The sequence below is a fragment of the Crotalus tigris genome, unplaced genomic scaffold (assembly GCF_016545835.1).
Source record: "Crotalus tigris isolate CLP2741 ecotype Arizona unplaced genomic scaffold, ASM1654583v1 scf7180000017937.1871474, whole genome shotgun sequence".
Lineage (NCBI taxonomy): Eukaryota > Metazoa > Chordata > Lepidosauria > Squamata > Viperidae > Crotalus > Crotalus tigris.
Genome location: NW_024096729.1, coordinates 865,532 through 889,187, shown reverse-complemented (window position 1 = coordinate 889,187; position 23,656 = coordinate 865,532). Strand labels below are relative to the sequence as shown.

Below are 23,656 nucleotides of genomic sequence, written 5' to 3'. Positions count from 1 at the left end.
ATATCCATATTCAGATGCAGCTCACCAATTCATACCAGATGCTAGAAAAAAATCTACCTGGTTTGGAAACAATATTTAAGATGAAATCTATGATGAACATGACAAGCAGCAAACTGCTTATATTCATTATTATCTTACTATGCCATTTATGAGATACAGATTGGGGTAATCTAGGTATACAGATCTTGTTACACATGTATTATAGTGTCATAAAAACAAATATAACTTGTCAACTGCGCAAAGATTTGATCAGAGGCAAATATTTCACAGACTCATAAATGATTCACAAAAGAATAGAAGGGGAGGGAAATTTTATTAATCTTTACTTTCGGTTATTAAACTGTTCAGAATTGGAAATCTGTTATATCAACAGCTCTAACAACATATTTTGATTCACCTTCTGCCTGCTGCTGACACAGAGCAATTGTCAACTATTTTTAAATGCTCATTCAGTTAGATAATACAGTAATTATCTAAATTTAATCTTTTTTAAAAAAACAAACAAAACCCAAACTCTGACACGTGTGTTACAGTTACAAACTTTTCACTTTTGCATTCTTGTCTGATTTTGGAGGCAAGGAAGTTTCCATCCTCCATGCAACAATTTCTGAAATGCAAGAAAGGGATGGAAAATATGCTTCAAATAAATAGTGATTCTAGGCACAAGGCTGCAACTAACTGCCATTTTTATTTGCAGGGGTGTGGAAACATTATTTGAAATCAAGCAAGGCCTTGAGCAACAGAACAGGCCAAGATTGCTGGAGGACTGAGCCTTCTTTACAGAGATTAGCTCAGCAGAACAGCTGAAGTGACAGTAAGAGTGAACTACAACCTAATCAGATTCTGTACAGAGTGGGATACTGTAAGCCACGTTTAAATGCTGTGTCTGAATGAGACATCCTTTCTCCTGGTTCCTTATCTCATTTTTCTTGGTTGCATTTGATCAGTTGTTTCCAAGCTAGCAGCTGCACTGACCTCTTGGAATTTTTTGGGACAGAACAATTAAAAAAACAAAGTACCAAGTTTGCTACTATTGCAGAGAGGGAACATATATGAATCCATTATGTATCCTCTAGGAGCTGCTAGAAAAACCCCAGGTGTTATCTCTATCCCCAAGGTAACCTTCTCCAGTTCATTGTTCAGACAGCATGGCTAACTGGGTGGAGTATCTCTAGCTGGGTTTGCACATACATTATGGTTCATAAACCACCCAGGATGGATGTACATAGCATGCTGCTCTAAAATGTCTAGTCTGCAGGTTCCCATGTTGTGCAATTCTAGTTACAATGTGGAAAGTTATTCTTGATGCAATAGTTCAAGAATCTCTCAAAAATGCTCATATAAACTCCATTGCATATCATTCTATTTTCAGAAAATGTTGGATATAAAGGACTGATACTTTACTGATTTTTATTATTCTGGTGATGGAGGAGAACATAAACAAAAGTTGTTTCCTCTTTTCTATATTTCATTTCCCTTACCCAGGAAGAATCTCTAAGAAATAACATTCAACCCTGTTTGTCAAGTCTGATGATCTCACATTCATTAGCAAACTAAACACACATGCAATTAAAGTGTTATTTGCTGATGGAAGTGTTTCCCAGGGCAAAAAATCAAATGTGATGCAAAAATAAACCCAAGGATTAGATCCAATGTGGTGGACCTGATATCCTCACTCCTAAACTCCAGAGCATACATAATTCAGTTTAAGATTTGGTCAGCTTATCTTGTTTTCCCTTAATGATTGCTCAAATTTTTAAAGTAAACCAATGTTAGCACATATCTGCAATCTACCAGTGGTGTTGTCAGAATTTCCAAAAAGGGGTCAAATGAATTTGAACTTCAAAACATGGAGGATGCGCCAAGTAGGGAAAATATGTTGCATGTATCAAACTGAAATAAATCTAGGGAGTGGCAGCTTGTGTTACATTTCAAAGAAACGTTTTCCACCATTATCAGTTTGTTTTCTAATTTTCTCCCAAACAATTAACACTCTGTTGCTGCTAAATATTCTTAAACCTGGTTGTTTATTAATTATTGTATCTTCTGCAATCCAGAAGACTCTCCCAAACATTTGTTGTGGATCTCAATGGCTGATTTTGATTTCAAAATTGCTGGTGCTCTGGATCTCAGCTTGCAGTTAGAGGGATTGATTTACATTTCTCTCCATCCATTGAATGCTCCTCTTCCATTTCACCCTGATCTACTGTCCTTATACACTTAGACGTCCAGTGGAAATCACCATGGTGTCATGCGCATCATGGCATCATCATAACAGAAATGATGTTTGTATTATCTGTGTCATGCGATGATGTGCCTGATGCCTTTGCCCCAGCAGACACTTGTAAGCATCATATTCTCTCTTTCTGACTTTGAGTTGGCTTTGTCTGTGTCTAGTAATTTGGAATTAGTGCAGCACAGAAGAGACAAATTTGAACATAACTTTAAGTACTGTAGCATACATTAATATTTTTTATAGTCCAAAACTTTGATCACAAGCTTACAGTACTTGGTCTTAGTTCAGTTTTTTAGCCAAGTGTTTTAAGATAGATTGCATTCTACCAGCACTACTAAGTTGAAGCAGTTTTATATCTCTTGTTTTCACTTACCATACAAACAGGGTGGATTCATACAACTCACCAAACCTGGGTTAACAAAATATACTGTGTTCATATAGTCTGCCACACCGAAATCAATCGTATTATGGCTTAATATGATGGTTCATGCAACATGCTAAGACAATAGTTTGCCTCCATCGTGTTGAAATACAAGTGACCCAACTCTACTCTAACCTAGTCTAGCCCATTGTATGATTCAGCCACAGCATTGCTACATCAGCCTCTCAAGGATTCAAGAGGCTAAGTAAGCTGATAGGCTAAGAATGTAATTATTCCTTCAGTCTCAATTATCCCTCTGAATCTCATAGATAGCCTTTTGCAACTAAGAGAATGTCAGTTAAGTAAGAGACTAATTTTCCCCAGAGCAATAATGTCAGTTGTGCCATGACTAAAGGGAGGATTCTGTTTTGCTGCTCATCTGGAATGCACAAATAAGACCAAAGAAAACCATGGGGATAACAAGACAGTCACAAGACTTGTGGAAAAATAGATAGAGCCATCAAAAGAGGTCTAAAAAAAGGGAGGATGACTTGGCTTCTCTTTTAAGGCATTTGATCTATATAGTCAGTAACTAGGCATGGTGATTAAATAATTCTACAATGACCACTCATCTAAACATGTTTAAAACCTATTTAAATAGTATCAAGAATTACCCATCCTAGTCAGAATGGTTAGTTTTGCGCGGTGCATTCATTGCTAGAGATGTTCAATCGGGGAACAATAGTTCTTGCACGTTCCACCAAATTTTAAGCAGGAATTCTTGAAGATATCAGAGAGACACACCCACTCATGCATTTAGCATTTCAATCCCAAGGCATACTTAATTGAGAATAAGTCCAGTTGAACTCAACAGGATTTATGTATGAGAAAACCTGCATCAATCAAGTTACATGTCTGTTACAGTATATCTCCAGGTCCCTTTGTATTTCTGTCAGCCTCTTGGAGGGTTTCTTGATGATCAATCAAATTACACAACAGTGGCTTTTCCAGATAGTGGTTGTGTTTGCGTAGGCTACCTCAAAAAGGTCCAGTTAATGAGCACAAGTTTGCTAACCTCCTGCCCTACAAGGCTTTTATTAAAACCTGTTTGAATACAAAGCAGTCATTATCTTGGATTTACAAAAACTGGGTGTCTGAAAGGAAACTATCTTGACATAGTTTCAATTGCCAGTTTGTTTAAACCCCAAATGGTGATTTTCTGTATTTGAATTACACAGGAAATCTATGATTCTACTTAAAAAACCATGATTAGTACAAGTACAATAATATGGCCAGCAGCAGGCTTAGCAACTGAATGCACGAACCTATTTAAGAGAATTTATATGGCTTCCCTCTGACTCTCAATGACTCTGGGTGGCTTACAAAATTGAAAAGATAGGAACATGAACATACAGTGTTTAATTTAATTTAATTTAATTTAATTTAATTTAATAGCAGAAAATGATCCAAATGGAGAGTTTTCATTGCCCTGTTTTGGATCCCTGGTTTGCCCTTTAACTAAGCAATTGTGGATTTATTGTGTCTTCTTGAATTTCTGACCTGCCTTTGAACATCTGAAATGCTAAACTACCTTAAAGTCAAGATCCGCATTCTAAACTCTTAAGAAAACAAAAGTTACATTTACCTTTATAGTTATGCAAATGCTGTCATTTAAAGAGGCACAGTCCAAACAACAGTTAAAAACAGACACAGCATATTACAAAGTGCCCCAAGGCTAACGGGAAATAGTTTATTTTGCTGCCCCATGAGAATGGAGGCTGAAGCGGGCAGCATTTGGTTTGGAGTCAATAGGAACAGTCCCTCTCCAGACAGCCCTAAATCCCAGAGGGAATTTAAAGATTAAACTTTAAATTGAGTCCAGCAACCAAAGGGTGGCTATCTACGCTGAATCATGTACAGTAATCACCACAGCAGGTCCCGGTTTAAGCAACTGAGCCGCTGAATCAGGGCCATTCAATCCAGCTGGTACATCTTCCCCTTCTCCCCTCCCTTCTCCCGCCTTCCATTAATTAAGGTTCACTAATTTGAAGCTGTAAAAAAAAAAAATCCCGCTGGGCTGGCTACGAGTAAGCACCAAAAACCTTAACTGCAGGTAGTCCTTGACTTACGACCACAAGTGAGCCCACAATTTATGTAGCTAAGTGAGACATTTGTGAAGGGAATGCTGCCTGAGCTTAGGGCTTTGGTTGCTGCACTCGTTAAGGGAATCACTGCAGTTGTTAAATTAGTAACCTGGTTGTTAAGTGAATCTGTTGACTTTGCCTGTCAGAAGGTCGCAAAAAGGGGAATCATATGACCCTCCACCCCCCCATGTTGCAACCATCATAAATACGAACCGGTGGCCAAGCGGCTGAATTTAATCATGTGACCATGAGGATGCCACAATGGTCGTCAGTGTGAAAAACGGTCACAAGTCACTTTTTTTCACTGACCTTGTAACTGGTCACTAAATGAATGGTTGTAAGTCGAGGACCCCCTGTATTTGGCACCATCTTGTGGCTGTCCGGATTTTTCTTAATTCAGACCTGCCAGTTCTGCGATTACGGGTCCTAGACCCCTCAAACTCATCCCTGAGCCTTAAGGAACCCCGCTTGTCCGCTCCCGTATCAGTACCTCTTACTCTTTGAGCAGGGGGTTGGACTAGATGACCTCCAAGGTACCTTCGAACTCTGTCATTCTTCTGTATTCGGCTCACAGCAAATTTGGGCAACTGCTGCCCTCTTTGGGTTTGTTTACTACTCGAAATCTTGAAAAGTGATAAGCCGGAGGGAAGAAGAGAAATTTCCCTGAAGAGGTGCGGACGTGCCGCTCCCTGCGTTAGGGCTCTTTTTTTCCCCGACAGGAAACAGTTAAAAAGCGCCGTTTCCCTGCCTGGCAAAGCAGGTATCCGAGCCTCGGAGCTCCGCCCCCTCGTTGTTGGAAACGCCACTCAGGTGCTGCCGTCCTCTCCTCGCCCCCGCCCTTTCCCACCCCCAAAGCGCTGCATATAAGCCCAGCTTCCTCAGCCGTCGGCGCTCTGCTTTTTCCCCAGCTGCCCGGGTCTTCCAAGCTCTTCTTTTTCCCGCGCTCCCTTGCAACGATGATGAGGAAGAACTACCGGAACACGTCGAACACCGTCCGCACTTTTAGCAGCCGCTCCTCCGGGCCAATCGCTAGCTCGCGAATCAGCACCTCTTACTCTTGCTCCGGTTTCGGGGGCGGCCGGTATGGCAGTGGGGCCAGCTTCCGCGGACCCTCCGCGGGGAGCCTGGGTGGCATTACTGCGGTCAGCGTCAACAAGAGCCTGCTGGCCCCGCTCAACTTGGAAATTGACCCCGCCATCCAGCAAGTGAGAACCAAGGAGAAGGAAGAGATTAAGATCCTCAACAACAAGTTTGCCAACTTGATTGATAAGGTGCGTTGCCCGGTTTTTTTGGGGGGGGGGGGTCTTTATTCAGATGCGGTTTTGAAAAGGGGGATTAAAAAGGGGGGGGGAGCTTGTTCCTTGATCAACGTTTCTGCTGGTTTTGCCCAAAACGGCCTCTGCTCTTAAGAAACTTGGTAGATTAAGCTTTGGGGAAACTGAGGCAGGAAGGGAAGAGTGAGACCTCAGGTGCATGTACTCAATGGAGAAAGCAGAGGAATTGGTGGTGGGGGGTTTCTGTAAACAAAAGGCATCTGAACAAGGATTCTTCTCTGCAGTGGGGGTGGGGGTGGGGGTGGGGGCTGGCAAAGGTATTAGAGACTGGAGGCCAGAGATAATTCTTGCGCCCATGACTACTTCTGTAGAGGGAATCAAACTTGTTGAGTGGTGTGGACAAGGCTCCTCCTACAGGTGTGAAGGTTAAAGAGAAACATAAAGAGGAGTCTCTAATTTTCCTGTTTTAAAAGAGAGGAGAGCATATGGCATTCTGCTCTACTTTTATATTGTTGGCAGAACCTACTGAATGTCTGGAATGATACACGAAGTTTATGATCCACTTGGCTTGGCTTGAGGCAAAAGTTCATGGCATTGCATTAAACTTGCAACAGAGTTGCAATGGAGAGGGAGAATGTTGCTAAATTGTGATTCTATGGAATCACATCTTGAAAAATACCCCTTGTTAGGCTGATTTGCAGAAATGAACTGAAAAGGGACAGTGGATCCAGTTCATATATCCATTTTTTTTTTGATGAAGATAGCTGTTCTCTGGATTATTTGGGGGATACACTTTTCTAGTATCCTATAATGAAACGAAGAACAAGAACAGTGGTTAATCTGTTTCTTCCTATCTATTTCCACTTATCTTTCTAAACTTGCAATGCATATAGTTATTGAGGACAGTATGTATTGTGAAAAGGAACAATGTGTATGCACATGCAGAGGTACTGTACTTTCACAGAGGTAGCTAATCCTATGGATTGCCTTCCTCCTCAAGGCTATGGTATCTGGCCTGCAAAAATCCAGATGGTTTCTAGCCAGCATTGAAGATTATCTTTCTGTACCTCTTTACTGCCATCTAATGGTCATTTAGATTTTTGCAATATGGGTATGTTAGCACTAGATAAGTGAAACTGCAGTGCTGTTGTACTTATAGTATCCTTGTTAAGGATTTGAAACTACCAATGTGTGCACAGCCTTTTTCTGTGACTTGTGGTACTGGAGAGAAGAACCCTTTAAACTCCAGAGATAAATTATTTGAACAGGGTTTCTGTTTAGTATTCAGCCAGTATCAGTCTGGTCTTAGTAGTTTAAGCCACAGTCAAGGCCATTGGAGGAGATTGAGTGGAGGAACAATGCCTGGGAAGAGTGGCTGCAGGAAGGTGGGTCAGAATGCACTGTTTCTTAATAGCGGGCAGATGAGAGCTGAATGTGTGCATTGTACAATGGGAAATCAGTGTCCCAATTTGAAAGGAACATGGGTGCAAAATTTATATTTCAGGTCTAGAGTACAAGTGGGAAAGTTCTCAGCTGGGTGGGTGGCTCTCTGCAGAGTTCATTCCATGTTACTACCAGCTGCTTTCACAAGTGAGGTTTTTCTGAAGCTTGTGTTGTCTATTTTGAACACATTTCTTAAGTTTTAAAGATTTTATACAATGTATACCCCAAATCCCTCCCCCCTCCCCCACTTCCCAGAGCTGATTACAGGGTTACAAATAAACAATCATAATCTAACTAACATTACCCAACTATGCAAACAATCAAATCCATAACATACTTTAACTCCTTTTCAAAATAAATATTAACAAATTAAATACGAAAATAATATAATTAAACCATAAAACTAAAACTAATATAAATTTTACCATATTAAACTATTAATAATCTAAAATTTACTCATAAGCCAGATAATACTTTTTAGTCTCATATTTATTCTGAATATAATCTATCCATCTTCTCCAAACCGAGATATATTTTTCTTGTGAATAATCCTTCAAATAAGCGGAAATTTTTGCCATTTCTGCTAAATTAGACACCTTGAGTATCCATTCTTCCATAGTAGGCAAAGAATGTTTCTTCCAATATTGCCCCACCAATAATTACTTTGAACACATTTCTTGAATACCCAAAGAATTCCAAATATATAACCCCTCTTGGCGAACTTTCTCAGACTTGAAAACTGGCTGCATTAACTGATTTGACTGTATGTGTGAAATCTGACAATTCCCTTAATTACTTTGGCTCATAATACATCAGACAAATGCTGCAGTTTTGGGTGTTTCCTGAACAACCTCTATCACTTAGGCAGCATATGATGAGGTGAGAGCTTTCACACCTTCTGCTCTTGAGTTCTTGTCAGAATGCTGCATCAACAGAGATCTGGAATCTTTGGAAAAAAGTGTTCTTTCTGGATTTTCCTGAGTGACTCCCTAGCATTCTTGCCATGCATCCTAAAGCAACAGAGCTGAGCTTCAGCTGACCGTTTCTAAGAAGTACTCTTTTTAATACACAAATAGTTCCTCCTAATGTTATATATCATCTTGTATCCTTCCCTTCAGAAACCACCCTTAAAACTTTCTGGTACAATAGTTATAGGGAGACCACCTGAAAGAAAGGAGAAACCAAAAATGAGATTGAACAGAAGGGAAAACAGTGATGGTGGCATTTGGTTGACCACCCGGATGAGCAGAAAGTGAGGTTTTCTAAGATAACTCTAGTTCCCCCCATGTCTATTCTCAGCCTGTTCCTCTTCTGGTTCTCTTACTGCTTCACATCCCACTGTTCCTCTTCCCTAAGGCAAAATGGTTCATCCAAAGTTGTGTTTATGTTTTATAATATATGCCCCAGTCTTTCATTAAGAGTATGAACTCCTCACAAGACTGTCAAACTGCAGTTACTTCATCATTAAAGCATTTGCTTCTTCAGTAATCATCTGAATTGCTAAGTGTGTTCTGCCATTAAAAACAGGTTCTGAGTTTTAAGTCTTGGCTAACTATGCTTCAGATTAAATGCTGGCTTTCCATCACCAATGCTTCCTCTCCTGCCTTTATAATGGCTCAGATATGTGGAGTCAAGGCAGGGTGACAAAGGACCTTTTAAGACCCTTCTGCCTCAAGGAGAGTTGTTGGCAGTCTCATCACACAAATGTTCTTGACCTTTGATGTGCTGGGACTGTATTTTGAAAAGTTAATTAAATATTGTTCCTGCAATCACTTAAATAAGTTTCCAGATCAGAGGTACACTCCCAAAGCTTTGGGTGTGGCCCCCAGGGTGCCTTTGAATTGTAATTTGTAATGAGCGGAGGGGGGAAAAGTTATTGTAGGCCTGAGAGAGGTAATCAAATTGATTTGGTTTAATTCAAATTAAATCAGACTTAACTTTTGCTCTTGCCTTTCCTACACTTTGAAGTGCATCACCTGGCCTTGGGCCACAGAAAGATCAGTGTACCTTAAGCCCAAAAGAAGCCGTGCACTTCTTAACCTTGCATTTCTGGAAAAACAAATCTGCTTGTCCTTTTACTCGGAGCAGGCTTAATCCACAGAAAACCTGGGAATTGTCAAGTTTGCAGGGCAGCACAACAAAACACTCTAAGCTGAGATGATAAAATTTCCTCCTGCGAGTACTCATAGCTATATAGGAGGGAGCATTTTCAAATTCCAGTTTTGCTGATTTCCCCAACCTGGGATTCTCTAGAACAGTGTTTCCCAAATTTGACAATTTTAAGGCATGTGGACTTCAACTCCCAGAATTCCACAGCCAGCGTTGCTGGCTGTGGAATTCTGAGAGTTGAAGTCCTCATGCCTTAAAATTGTCAAGTTTGGGAAACACTGCTCTAGAACTATTGGACTATGATTTCCATCTTCCTCAGCTAATGGGAATAACACAATGGAAGTGTCTTATGTTGAGACAGACTATTATTATTGTCAGGATAGCAGGGAAGTAGGTGATGCAAAATGTTTTTCATGACTCTCCTGCTACATTTGATTTTAAAGTGAAATTACTGAGCTATTTTTATATTATTTGTGTTTTCATTAGCCCAAACTAAACAAGAACTGCTACAATTTTTAGCTGTCTCTTTTTCTTTTTTTGCTCTGGCTTTCCAATTATTTAAAGTTGTTTAAAGTAAATCAGCTCTTTTTATTTGGGGCTACAGGCCATACTTGATTTCTTAATGGAGGCAGTGGCTCACATTCCAGAAAGTAGGAGAGTCTGGGCTAGTTAAAATTAAGTTAATTTTAACTTAAAATCAGATAAATAATATGATTTCTCATTGGGAATTTAATATTCTGTTTATGTTAAACTTTAAAGTTTAGTGCCAACTTTCAGAAATATCCTGGGGTGAATGGCAATCACACTGACGAAAGGCTACCTATAAAACCCAAGAAGTCCAGAAAGTAACTTGTAGTAGCTATACTTCCTCAACCACTTTAGATTCAGTTCAGGAAACACCACAAATAAATTATGCAATGAGCCCAGAGGCATACTCCTTAGTATGTATATCTTTTGTTCTCAGATGTTTCTAGTAATTGAATACTACTTAATAGTGTGCTAAATTTGAGAAGGCCTGCTGAATCAATTTGCTTGTAGCAGGAACTACAGCTTTGCAAGTTGCTCTGAACCTTTTCTGACTGTGGGGTGATGGCCTATCTTAGGCCAGTAGAATATGGCCTACCTTAGGCCAGGAAAAATACCAGTTTGAATTCTGATAAAAGGGATAAATGAGGGTGGCCCATATCTGAAAAGACGCAGAGCTTCATGGGTGCTGCTGAAGTATCAGGAATTTACTACCTAGTCTGTTCTCCCTTCCCTCTCAGGTTCGCTTCCTAGAACAGCAGAACAAGATGCTGGAAACCAAATGGAGCCTCCTGCAGAATCAGAAGACTACACGGAGCAACATGGACAGTATGTTTGAGGCCTACATCAACACCTTACGTCGGCAACTGGAAAACTTGGGTCAGGAGAGGGCAAGGCTGGGTGCTGAGTTGGGAAACATGCAAGGCCTGGTGGAAGAATTCAAGAACAAGTGAGTGGGGTCTTCTGGTTCCATTGCTCTGGGTATGCTGGGCCTGGACAAAGTAGCCATCTTATGCTTAGAACTGTGGAAATTCCACAGCAATCCTTCAATCTGCTGTGGTAGCTTGGTTTACCAAAACTATTTTTAAAATCCCTGCCACACATCAAAATTGTTAGCGGCTGCTGGTGGGTTGTCTTGTTTTGGGTTTTGCTATCCTTGTTTTTGATTTTGCATTGTTATTATAGCCCTAGTCTCTTAATTTTGACCTGTGCCAACCAAGTGCCCTATATACCGGTACGTTTATTTGGTGTTATATAAAAAAATATAAAACTCATTGGTCAGAGCTGGAAGGATGACGTTAAGGATTTATTTATCAAACCATGCTAAACAAAGGAATTGTACCAGAATGCTGGGTGAGGATTATTTCCAGAAAAAGGGAAGTGGTAAACCAAAACCAAGATCTCTAAATCTCTTTGAAGTGTTTGAGGATGGGAGGGCTCTGCCAATAGAATTGTTCAGCCCTGTTCCTCTATGTGGTAGCACACCTGTCATCACACACCTGGGTTTCTGTTTTGTACCAAGCAAGATTGTTGTTAGACAAACCGCTAATGGGAGAATTACCAAACTTGTTTTGCAAGTGTCTGTTTTTAATGGAGGCAGGGACATCGAGGACAACCTGCATTGTTAATATGTCATTCTTTCCTATTGCCTTTATATCTTTACAGAGGGATACTTCTGGGCTGGAATGCAAAGTTGGATGAGTCTATTTTACAATGGAGGGAATGGGATATTGTTTTAAGCTTTCCAAATACTTCTGACATTGGGAGCTGGACAGGAATGTGATGCCTGGAAACTCAAATAAAGAGAAAGAGTTTGATGGCAGTAATTTGGGATCTTTATCTTTTCCAAAGAGTCATTGTGTACAGAAATGTTACACCTGTATTCTCTTGGTTGTATCCCTTGTAGAAATAGAGAGCTAGCAACAACTTAGGACTGGAGAAAGTGGGTGTTTGAGCATGGGAAGAATGGCTGGTGAAAATGACCTCTTACCTCTACATATTTTTGGCTTCACATCCTGAAATTTCACATTCATTCTTGAGAGTGTTTAAGAAGGAGGCAGAATCTGTGGTATCTTGAGTTTGTACCCAAATCAGTTATCCCTGGCTCTGCCACATTCTTGCTCCAACTTACCCAGTTCCCGAACTGCTCCACATGAAACCACATAGTTAAACTTGCCATCTGCAGGTTTCACTCTCTCTCTTCTTTATAAAGGTAGATTAAAGGGTGCTTGAGCAGACAAAAGGGTAGCTGATGCTGAATGCATTTTGACTCTGCCAGATGGTCCTTAGATTATAACCATTTTTTAGTGACCACTCAAAGTTATGGTGCTATATGAGGTGGGGGAAAACTCATCCTCAGAGCCTCCTGCCCGTTGCAGCAAGTCACAGCCATATGATTTCAATTTCCAATGTTCCCTCCTGGCTTTCCATAACCAAAGTCAATGGGAAAGCCAGCAGGAAGTCACAATCATGTGAGGTCTTCACTTAATGCCTGCATGGTCCTTGTTTAAAGATGGCAACTGGGATTGTTGTTAAGCGATGCGGTCATCTGACAATATGGTCACATGCAGTGATGGGATTCAAATATGTGAACAACCGATTCTCTGTGTGGATGCCGCTTCTGGAAGCCCATTCTGGGAATGGGCAATGAAAAATTAGCTATCGGTTCTGCCAAAGTGGTGCGAACCGGCTGAATCCCACCACTGGTCACATGTCACTGTGCTCCACAACTACATTGCTTAGCACTGGAGTTTCTGGTCTCAATTGCCGTTGAACCTGTAATGTGCACCCACTTCAAGTATTGTGGCCAGAAAGCAAATCGATGAAGGTATCCCTAAACTGCTTTGAGTCACTCTATATGTATACTGATGCTCTAACAGCTGGGTCTGTTGTATGGTTTTTTTTTTTTTTTTTTTTTTTTGAGTAGGGGAACTGGTAGGCCCGGTTCTTAAGCACTGTCCTTCAGCCATTTTATATTTTTATATTCTAGGGTTCCTTACGGGCTCCAAAGGCATTTCTGTAAAAACAGTTACTGTAATGCTAATGGTTGATAAGTTGCTGTGCAGAATGCCAGCTTTTCATATGTGTATTTTTAAAATTAAAATAATGTAAATAGAATTTTAAAAATTTGACAAGACAAGATCCTGAAAGGCAGCCTAAGAGGGAATAGACATTATATCAGGAACCTCAGCAAAAGACTGCAGGTTTGGATGCTAATTCTCTGAGGTTTTGAGTGTTTTGCTCTTGTACAATTTGCCCACCTGTCCAAATAGCGCAGTTCACTTTGAACTTACTGTGAAGCTGCCATGTTTTTCCATGTAACTCTTTAACAGAATACTATGCATAAATGAATACTGACCAATGGAAGAGAAAAGTTGTTGAATAATGGGAATCACAGGGTCTTAAAAAGTAACTTTTGATGAAAAAATATGACTATAGTCTTGCATACTCTTAATCTACTTTATCCTGCCTTTCTACTAAAATATTCAAAAACAAGTTAATCAGAAAATAACCTTTTAAAACCATGATGATCTTTTAATTTAGGGCCTTCCCCTTTTAACTCCCAGCACCTACATTTTGGCAGTGATTAGTCAGGGGGTGCAGCACTTTGCACAGGGTCAGCTGCATCGCTATCTTTGAATATTTCTAATAGTGATCCTAGCACAAAGTGCTTAGCCTTAGTCCAAATTGCACGTAATAACCACTTAACTTCCTTTGTCCTACAGGTATGAAGATGAAATCAACCATCGAACTGAGAAGGAGAATGAGTTTGTCCTCCTGAAGAAGGTAAATGGCAAGCTGATCATGTTTCTTCGTTAATTATCACAATTTTGGAATTTGGTCTATGAGTTGTTACCTATAATGGTGCATTCTTCCCTCAGGATGTGGATGAGGCTTACATGAACAAGGTTGAACTGGAATCCCGCATGGAATGTCTGACTGACGAGATCAACTTCCTGAGGCAGTTTTATGATGAGGTAGACAGTGGATTGAATTGAGTGAAGAACGGCTTTTTAAAAAATATATCCTTTTTGAAGATATGGATAGGCCAAGAAGTGTGGTGTCTGGATCAGATGACGAAAGGGCATCTATGTTCCCTTTCTACATACCGAAACAGCCCAGACTGGCCACTGCAGATAATTTCAATGAAGGGAATCAGTCCTTTGGCTTGTTAATGGGGCTGGCAAGCTAATAAGAGGCTGCACTAAGATAGCTCTGATGTTGTGTCAAAGCCTTTTAAAAAGTCTAAAACAAGCCTATATTCTTAGCCTTATAGTCTGCCTTTCTACATAGTGACATTTGGATCTAGTTTCCATTTCTGTATGAAATATGAGAATCATGGTAAATTGTAGTACGTTGTTTGCTATTTTATTACAAGGGAGAACTTTGGGGGGCTGGGGACCCCAGTTAATGTTTGTGTGGGGAAAGGGCTGCAGAGAGAGGGGGTGGTAATGCAAAGAAAATAGAGTCAGGATATTATTGGGGCTGGTGGGGAAAGACAGGAATGTTTAGCCTATTTTATGACCTATATTAAATGTGGTTTTTCTTTCTCTGCAAACCGGACAGAAAAGGTGCTGTCAGGTTGTGGCAGCTATGGTTGGAAATAGCTTTGAGGCTGCAAAAAATTGGAGATTACATTCAGCTTTGATGAGGATGTCCCTCGCAAAGTACAGTTTGGTTTGGTTTGGTTTGCTAGGAAACAAATACATTTTTTTACTGAAGGCTTCCCCAGTGATTCAGGTTTGACAAAGTTCCTCTTCTTGGTCTGCAGAAGTTCAGGCCGAGGAAGCTCGGCCTGTAAGAAGTTCTCTCTTTAACCATCACTTTAGTAGTTCTGCCGTTGGTTCTGAGATTTCACCTGTTGAATAAGAACTTTCTTGCCACTAGAGGAATGAGTAGGAAAGATTTGAATCCTCACCTCACGGTTCCCTGAGGGGTTGCCTACTCTTTGATTTGGGATAAATATAAATGTTACCTTTTGATACAGGAGCTGCGTGTCCTGCAGTCTCAAATCAGCGACACCTCTGTGATCCTGTCCATGGACAACAACCGCAGCCTGGACCTGGACGGCATCATTACTGATGTCAAAGCCCAATATGAAGAAATTGCTAACAGGAGCCGGGCTGAGGCAGAGAGGATGTACCAGATCAAGGTGAGCTCCATGCTGACTCTAGCTCTCCTTGACTGTACCTGATGAAAAATTAATGCTTCGGTCCTTTCACTCAAAGTTTTAGGAGTGGGGGATAACTCATTTCACTGAAGGAAGGAATCGGTGCTTCATGCAATGATGAAAGAGCAGCAGCATCCACATTTGCCTTCCAAAGTCTCTTTCCGTTTGCTCGTCTCCACCCCTTTTCTTTGCCTAGCAATGGAATCTTTGTCCCACTGTTTTATTATTGAAAATATTGGCTGCTTTATGGGAAAGTGTGGAGAATCCCAATATTGCAATAATGATGGATTGGTTTGTCAAATGTCTAAAGGTGCCTGATTCTGTGATAACTCTGGCTAGTGTTAAGGACAATTGAAAACAATAACCAGCGAAAAGAAGGAGAGATGGTTAGAGATAGTTAACAGTAAAAACTGTAAAAAAAAAAGTCAGTTTGTGTGGTAGTTAAGGCATCAGGCTAGAACTAGGAGACTAATAGAGAATAACAGAATAACAGTTGGAAGGGACCTTGAAGGTCATCTAGTCCAACCCCCCCGGCTCAGGTAAGGAAACCTATACCATTTCAGACAAGTGGCTATCCAGTCTCTTCTTAAAAACTTCCCATGTTGGAGCATTCACTGCTTCTGGAGGCAGGTTGTTCCACTGGTTAATTGTTCTAACTGTCAGAAAATTTCTCCTTAATTCTAGGTTGCTTCTCTCTTTGGTTAGTTTCCATCTGTTGCTTCTTGTCCTGTCTTCAGGCGCTTTGGAGAATAGCTTGACTCCCTCTTCTTTGTGGCAACCCCTGAAATACTGGAACACAGCTATCTTGTCTCTCCTATTCCAGGACGAAGTTCCAGTCCTTTCTTGGGCACAAAGCCATTTCTGAAAAAAACTTCCCAAGAAAACTGCAGGCACTTGTCCAGACAGTCTGTGATTGAACAGAAGGAGAAAAAAAAAGAACATAAGCGTCAACCCTGTGAATTTGGAATTCCATTTTAGCAAGTGTTTAATTGGCATGAATGGAAAATATTTATCAGATCATTTCACTTACCGACTCCTATTCAGTTGTGGCCTCCATTTTCCCCTGGTGGCCTTGATATCCTTTCATGGCATGCTGGCCAATACTGGGGTTTAGTATCTGAGTTGGGGTTGGAAAAAAAAAAGTTTGGTATCCAGAATTATATAAGTTACAAGAATTATATTAATAGCACTATTATCCCAACGATGGAAGCCTTATGTTATTTTCATTGCATATAAAGAAGGGGGTTGAGACTAGGAGATAATTACTTGCCTGAGGTTGTCCAAGTAATAGTTGTGGTTCATGTGAGGTTTATGATGCATTCCTCGGTTTATGATATATACTTTAGGTTGTTACTCAGACACTTGTGGCAACTTTGGTAGACCAGCTGATTGAAAGGAAATGGAGGATAGACAACTAGGCACTTTCCTCACAGATTATCTTTTACATTTACTCTTGGCTCAGCTGGGATTGGAGAATGGATATCAAAATCAAACAAGCAACATTATATCTTTAGGTAAAGCTATAATGTGGCTTGATTTTGATATGTGAACTTAACTATTGTGGCTTATAACGCATGGATTATGGTTCAATAGGGTATGCAAAACTGGTTTGTTCAATAGACCACTCTTAAAATAAACCAGAGTTTAGAATATGTGTGATCCCAGTCAGTGAGTTCTCCAGTGTCTTCTGCCTGCCCTCAAGTAATCTAGACAGAATGTAATTTAGGTTTTTTCCAGTTCTCTGTCCTGTGGCCTTCCTGTCATCATAGCTCTTGTCCCTTCTTATCTTCTCTCTTTAGTATGAAGAGCTCCAGACTGTGGCAGGCAAGCATGGGGATGACCTCCGCTGCACCAAGAATGAAATCAATGAACTGAGCAGAATGATAACCCGGATACAATCAGAAATCGATGGTTTGAAAGGCCAGGTGAGAAATCTGCCTTCTGCAAGCCTGCTTAAGTTGGTCATGCTAGCTCTCTGCTTTGCCCCAAGGAACTTATATATTGGTCTTCCCCAACCTTCTACCAGCATCCAGAGTTATTGAGCCACAGCTCCTACAGTCACCAACAACATGGATATGGGTGATATGGTTCAATATGTCTGACAGTGCTAGGTTGGGAATGTCTGTATTAAGAAGCTCAGTCTTTTCTGGGGCAGAAAGTGGGGATGAGCCAAAACCTGATGGCAGTACCCACGGTTGTATATGTAAAAGGTCCTTAGTACAGTCTCATCTCCAACTAGGTTGGAGAACCAGTGGCCTCCTCTATGCTGTTACTGGCTTATAGCACCCCCTAACCCTGAAGTCTTGGGCTGTAGGAATGCTGCAGATTCATGACTTGGGAGTAAATGCCTGGGAGAGACTGACTTTTGTTTGACCCCTTGAAGGCCATTCAGCTGATCAGAAGACCAGTTGACTTTTCCTTTTGTGACCATATGAAGGGGATGGCTAATGTCTGGGTGTTGCCATTTGATCTATCAAATTAGGGGTGTGGATTGCTGATATGGTTGAAGGCCTGGGAATGTGAGTGGCTGATATGGAAGGTGAAAGGCAGCATGTTAAACAGAGAAGATGAATTTTGAGCTATTCTTGCTTTCTGAGACTAGTGGGGAGATGGTCTGTGCTCCTCTCTCCATTTTATTCATGCAAGTTCATGCTATTTCCTCCTACGATAGATGGAATATGGTTATTTTGGGACTCTGTACAGCTTCTCACCTTCATCTGTAGTGTAAAGACCTTTGCAGGAATAAAAGGAAGGGAACTGGATAAAGATCCTTGCTTGTGGCTTTCACTTTCCTGGAGGATAAATGGGATATGAAAGTATAGGAGTCATTCAATCCAATTATAATGAACTGTGCTTTGATCAGGCATAGTTATCCTCATCTGGGAAGAGACAGTATAGAGTTCTCTTTCCTTACCTTTAGGCTATTTTTCCAGGGACAAATCTGTCCACTGAATCTAATTCCCCATCTCATACAGGGTGGGAGTACTGTAGAACGTGGTATTCTTTCCACCCCTGCCTTTTTCCTGATTTTTGAGATTAGAGCTGCCTTTTGAACTCCTACAGCGTGCAAGCTTGGAAGCGGCAATCACTGAAGCAGAGGAACGTGGGGAGCTGGCCGTGAAGGATGCCAACACCAAGCTGGCTGAACTGGAGTGTGCTATGCAGCGAGCCAAACAAGACATGGCACGTCAGCTGCGGGAATACCAGGAACTGCTGAACACCAAGCTGGCCCTGGATATAGAGATTGCCACCTACAGGAAGCTGCTGGAAGGAGAAGAGATCAGGTAAGGACCGGCCCAACATATGTACTATGTACTATATATACAGTAGTGGCCAAAATTGTGGAAACCTTTTGGGAAAAGTATATTTTTGAGGTTTGATGGCTAATAACACCACTTTTGTGGGAGTAGTACCATAAAATTATATATCAATGGAAAGATAATTTAATCAAGAATGCAATACAACAAGGTTTGTTCAATTATCTGTACTGTATTCTATGAAAAATTACAGCCAAATAACCAGAAAAAGGAAGCACAACTTGCTTAGGTTGATATCAGGTAGCTTTCTTTCATCTGATTGTAGCCAATGAGCATGAGTGTTTAGAGAGCCAATTAGGTGTCATTTTGTTTTGGCAATGAGCCAATCAGATCACAGAAGGATTCAGTTATTGATGTCATGTATTGAAGCTGAGAGGAGGACATTTGTCAGTGTGTTATGTGATCGCTATCAAGTTGGTTGGGGTTTTTTTTTGTGTGTTCTTTCATTTAATGAGCTTGTAAAACGTAATAAAATTAAAGTAATGGTGCAAACAGTTGACTGGCTGCCCAGAAGGCATGTAAAATGGTATTATTAAGTGAACAAGGCTACAGTTATAAAGAAATTAGAAGAAAAATTGGTGGAAACTTAACCAAAGGTGGCATTTCTACTTACACTTTTCCCAAAAGGTTTCCACAATTTTGGCCACTACTGTGTGTGTGTGTGTGTGTGTGTGTGTGTGTATGTATGTGTGTATATATATATATATATATATATATATATATATATATGTATATGTATGTATATATGTATATCTATCTATATTTATATATCTATACTAGTGATCTGCGCTTTAGCCTAACACAGCCGTTGAGATCATTAGTGCATCAAGAAACTGTTCAAATTCTGTTCAAGTTCAACTTGGCTGCAGAACTTGTTCTATGGGACTTATATTTTTTCTGACTTAATGTCATTCTTGACTGATTTATTTTGGGGGAGGGACTTCTCTTCCCCAACTCTCCCTCTTTTACAGACTGGAGTCTGGAATGCAGAATCTCAGCATTCAGACCAAGACAACTGGTTATTCAGGTAAGCAAATGTCGCATGTTGAAGAAGAGGGGAAGGGTGATCAAGATATCAATGCAAATGTCAGAAATTAACCAGAGCAGGGAGAATCCTATCTTTATTTAGAAGATTTAGAGAGCCGCCCAATTCACATAATTGTAATTCTGGGTGGCGTGCATCTTATAAAAAATATTTGATTGCCGAGTTAGATCTCAAGTGTTTCAACACTGTTAAGTGATGTTTATTTCCTTGCTTTCATTTGTGAACCTGTTTAACTTGATATCTGCCCTGATCTTAACAAAGAACAGCTTGTCTTCTGATTTTTTTTCTAAGAGGAAATAAAATAATTTAACTTCCTCTATTTTACAAACTGATGTAATCAATCAAAATTGTAATAATATTTCAGCATATGAATTTGGATATCTTCCCTGAGTTGGGCTTTTTATGGCTTAAGTGATGCCACCCAAGTTCTGTTTTATTACCGTGCCTTTTTTTTCATTTTCTTATTTCCAATGGCAGTTGAAATAATTGCAGATCAGTTAGCAGAGGAACACATACATGCCAGTATGAAGACAAGCCAGCCATTTCAGAGGACAAACCATCATAGTTGAAGCATGTTTGGCTGGGCAATAAATAATTTATTTTTTAAAATTATTTGTTTATTACTTTTGTTTGCCACCCATCTCGCCACTTTTTGGCATAGTGATAAAAAAAATAGACACTCTGACATTGTTTGTCCTTCAAAGATCAAAAATGAAAACTGGTTTTGGCATAAAGCAGTTGCAAGGATGTACCCATGATAATGTTGTAAGCAATTGCCAGGGCCATATTTTTGAGACTTTTATGGGTAGTAGGTTGGTTTTTCAAAAATTAAAAATTGGTGTGTTACTTTTTTTTTAAATGGGGAAAAAGTTCAGGTGTAAATGAGGGAGCTGTGCCGTAACCTGGCAGAAAAAGAGGCTGAGAGGTAGGGATTGTCCATTTCTTGCACAAAGCATGCAGCCTGCAAACGTCTGTGGATGTCTATTAATTGGAGGTTTTTTGGGAACAGCTACTGTCAACCTGGTGTGTTTCAAATGTGTTGAACTAGATTTTGATTATCCCCAACTGGATGAGAAACTGATAAAAGTTACATTCCAATACATTTGGAGAGCAGCAAGTTTGTAAAGACTGAGATGGCATTTAGTGAGGACTCTGTGCCAAATTTTGTCCCCCCCCAGCCCATTTGCAATTCTGAGACTATATTGTCCCAAGTTTTTAAGCCATTGATTTCCAGAAATTCCGTTTAGTTGCACAGTGCCCCATGAGAAAAATATGTATACAAAGGGTGTGTTTCTGTGTGTAGAGAATCGAAACAAAATATGAGGCTGTATCCACTCCTCTAAGCTTGAAGAAATGGCTTGCTACTTATCCTTTCCTCGTCCCTTTGTGACTTCAGGTAGTCCTCAACTTACGGCCACAACTGAGTCCAAAATTTCTTTTGCTAAGCAAAACAGTTGTGAAAGTGAGTTTTATCCCCATTTTATGACCTTTCTTTTGCCATAGGTAAGTGAATCACTGCAGTTGTTAGGTTAGTAACATGGTTGTTAAGTGAGTCTGGCTTCCCCATTGACTTTGCTCGTGGGAAGGTCACAAAAGGTGGATCACCTGACCCTGGGACGCCTGAGCCGTCATAAATATGAATCGGTTGCCAAGTGTCTGAATTTTGAACATGTGACCATGGGGGATACTGCAATGATTGAACAAAGGTCATAACTCACTTTTTTCAGTAGTGTTGTAACTTCTAATTCTCACTAAATGAACTGTTGTAAGTCGAGGACTACCTGTATAAGGTTGTCACAGTGTTTTAAGATGAGAGCAATAGGGGCAATCTGAAGTCTGTTTTAGTCTCAGGTATTCATCTCCCAGCCCTCACCTTAGGGCAGGCATGTCAAACTCGTGACGTCGCGCGACATATCGGAGCTTTTTCGCCATTGCCGGCAATGGGGTGGCTCATTGCACGGCTCCGGTATGATGAAACCGGCCCACGGGCCGGCAGTTGAACACCCCTGCCTTAGGAAATTTGGCGTGTCAGGAGGTGCCACTATAACTGGACAAGGTAGCAAGAGGGGGGGGGGTCATCTCCATCTGGGAAAAGGAATGAGGAAAAATTGTGCATGTAACTGCTGCGTATTGTGACACTCTTCCCATTTCTAGATATGGAGATAAAAACTAAAATAAGATACCAAATGCTGGAAACTGCTTTTCTCTCCTTAACTATTTTCTATTTCTTTTCCAGGTGGCCTAAGCTGTGGCTTCAGTGGTTACGGGGGTGGTTACAACTCTTCCTACTCAAGTGGTGGATATTCCATGAATATGTTGCCCATGGAGAGCTCGGCCGTCAGCAAGACCAAGGCCATTGTCATCAAGAAGATTGAGACTCGGGATGGAAAGCTGGTGTCTGAGTCCTCAGATGTGCTGTCAAACTAGCTTGGTGGGGTCTTGAGCCTGGAACCACTGATGGTTTTAAAGTGCCTGAATCCAATGAGCCTTTCCTAATTTAGCTAAGATGATGAGCCACAGGTTAGAAGAGGGGGAAGAAATGCCTTTGTTCTCTCAGTGAACGTTTTTTTTCCTAGAAGGAAGAATTTATGTTTGTCAGATACTCATGGACTACAGCTCCCATCAGCCCTTTTCTGGCCTTGCTGGATGAGGCTGTTGGAACTTGGAGTCCAGCTGCAACTGGGAAGTCCACAGCTGCTTTAGAACATCACAAAATGTCGCTACTGAACTTGCATGAGATGTGATCAGGGTTTTAAAAAGCAAGGGGCACAACTTGAGGACAAAGGAACCTGCTTACCCAGGGGATCTCATGGTTTTGACAGTATCCCATCAGTGAGGGCAGCTGTTGAAAAAAAGGCAGGAAAGCCGCTTTCCCAAGCTAGGGTCAACGAGAAGTCTTAACTCTTTTAGACCACTATATGTAGAGATGACCTACTCAGAATTGCTGTTTGTAGTTTTCATATTGTTTAAAAGCTGCCTTGTTGTATTATTCACCCCTCTTGCTATTGCACATCATTAGGTCAAATTTTCAATTAAAACCCAGGCTTGGAAACATTGTATTTTGAAGGGCGGGAATTTGGGGAAATTTCACCCGAGTCTTATTACAGGAGACAGCAACTCCTATCAATGAATCATTGCTAGCAATCTAAAGATGATGGGAATTGCAGTCCACCTGTCTGGGATGATAGAGATAAAGTAGAAGCTGAGTTGGGCGGAAGCACAAAGGAAGGTAGTCTGTAGAGATTTTAAGAACTTCACAAGGTTTTCCTTTTATTTGAAATAAAAAGGTTTTCTTCCAATCTTTGATAGTAAATGGCTTAACTTTTCTCTGTGTGTTTGTTTTTCTTATGGGAAGGCCAAAGATAAAGGTAAATGGAAAAGCAAGAGAAATCCACTCTTCCACATCTGATAAAAAGCATTCGGTGCTTTGAAAACATGAATGGATTGTTTGTAACAGGGTTCATTTAGGAATTTGGAAGGGGTAGACAACCCCACCCAAAAAGTTCTCTTGACATTAAAGGTTACTGGCCACTGAGGTTGCTTCCTGTGCAAATGCTCCTACACTGCAGTTAAGATTTGTTCCTGATGTTAACTAATGCAAATTAACCCTCTGTGACACAGAATTTAAAATGGTGCATATGGACAGGTCATGTTCCCTTAGGGATGTCTGTACTGCTTGTGTTTTTAAAGCATCGTTTCACATGGACCATGAAACTAGTATCTTATTTGGTGATAATAGGGTGAAGCTAGTCTCTTAAGGGACCACATTCAAAAATAACACAGTGGTGCCATTTTTTCCTTTCTGAGACTTAGAAGCATTCATCTGGGCACATTCTCCCAGTCACTTGATTGGTGCTTTATCGGAAGCCTCCCCAATAGGGTAACATATTTAACTTGCCAATAGAGTAACATATTAAAGGCGGCTTGAGTTGGGTTAAAGGCTACAAAAAACGCCCACATGCTGGCAGAGGAAAATACTAATAAAGGAGAAGGGTTGACAGGAGTTCTTGGTGCTCTCTGAGCTTGCTTGTT

At 40.6% G+C, this 23,656-nt stretch overlaps 1 protein-coding gene across 1 annotated transcript; it reads left to right on the top strand.

Annotated features, from left to right (window-relative positions):
• Positions 1-5,625: 5,625 nt before the first annotated feature.
• On the top strand, positions 5,626-22,950 carry KRT8 (keratin 8). Its single transcript, XM_039344747.1, has 9 exons — positions 5,626-6,012; positions 10,833-11,041; positions 13,818-13,878; positions 13,974-14,069; positions 15,080-15,244; positions 17,062-17,187; positions 18,326-18,546; positions 19,551-19,606; positions 21,861-22,950. The coding sequence occupies exons 1-9, from the start codon at positions 5,698-5,700 to the stop codon at positions 22,049-22,051; spliced, it is 1,440 nt and encodes a 479-aa protein (XP_039200681.1). The 5' UTR covers positions 5,626-5,697; the 3' UTR covers positions 22,052-22,950.
• The last annotated feature ends 706 nt before the right edge of the window (positions 22,951-23,656 follow it).

Coding starts and splice junctions, on each gene's coding strand:
- KRT8 (XM_039344747.1), top strand. CDS start 5,698: ATGATGAGGAAGAACTACCGGAACACGTCGAACACCGTCCGCACTTTT. Junction 17,188..18,325: donor TCGATGGTTTGAAAGGCCAG/GTGAGAAATCTG, acceptor GAACTCCTACAG/CGTGCAAGCTTGGAAGCGGC. Junction 19,607..21,860: donor CAAGACAACTGGTTATTCAG/GTAAGCAAATGT, acceptor TTTCTTTTCCAG/GTGGCCTAAGCTGTGGCTTC.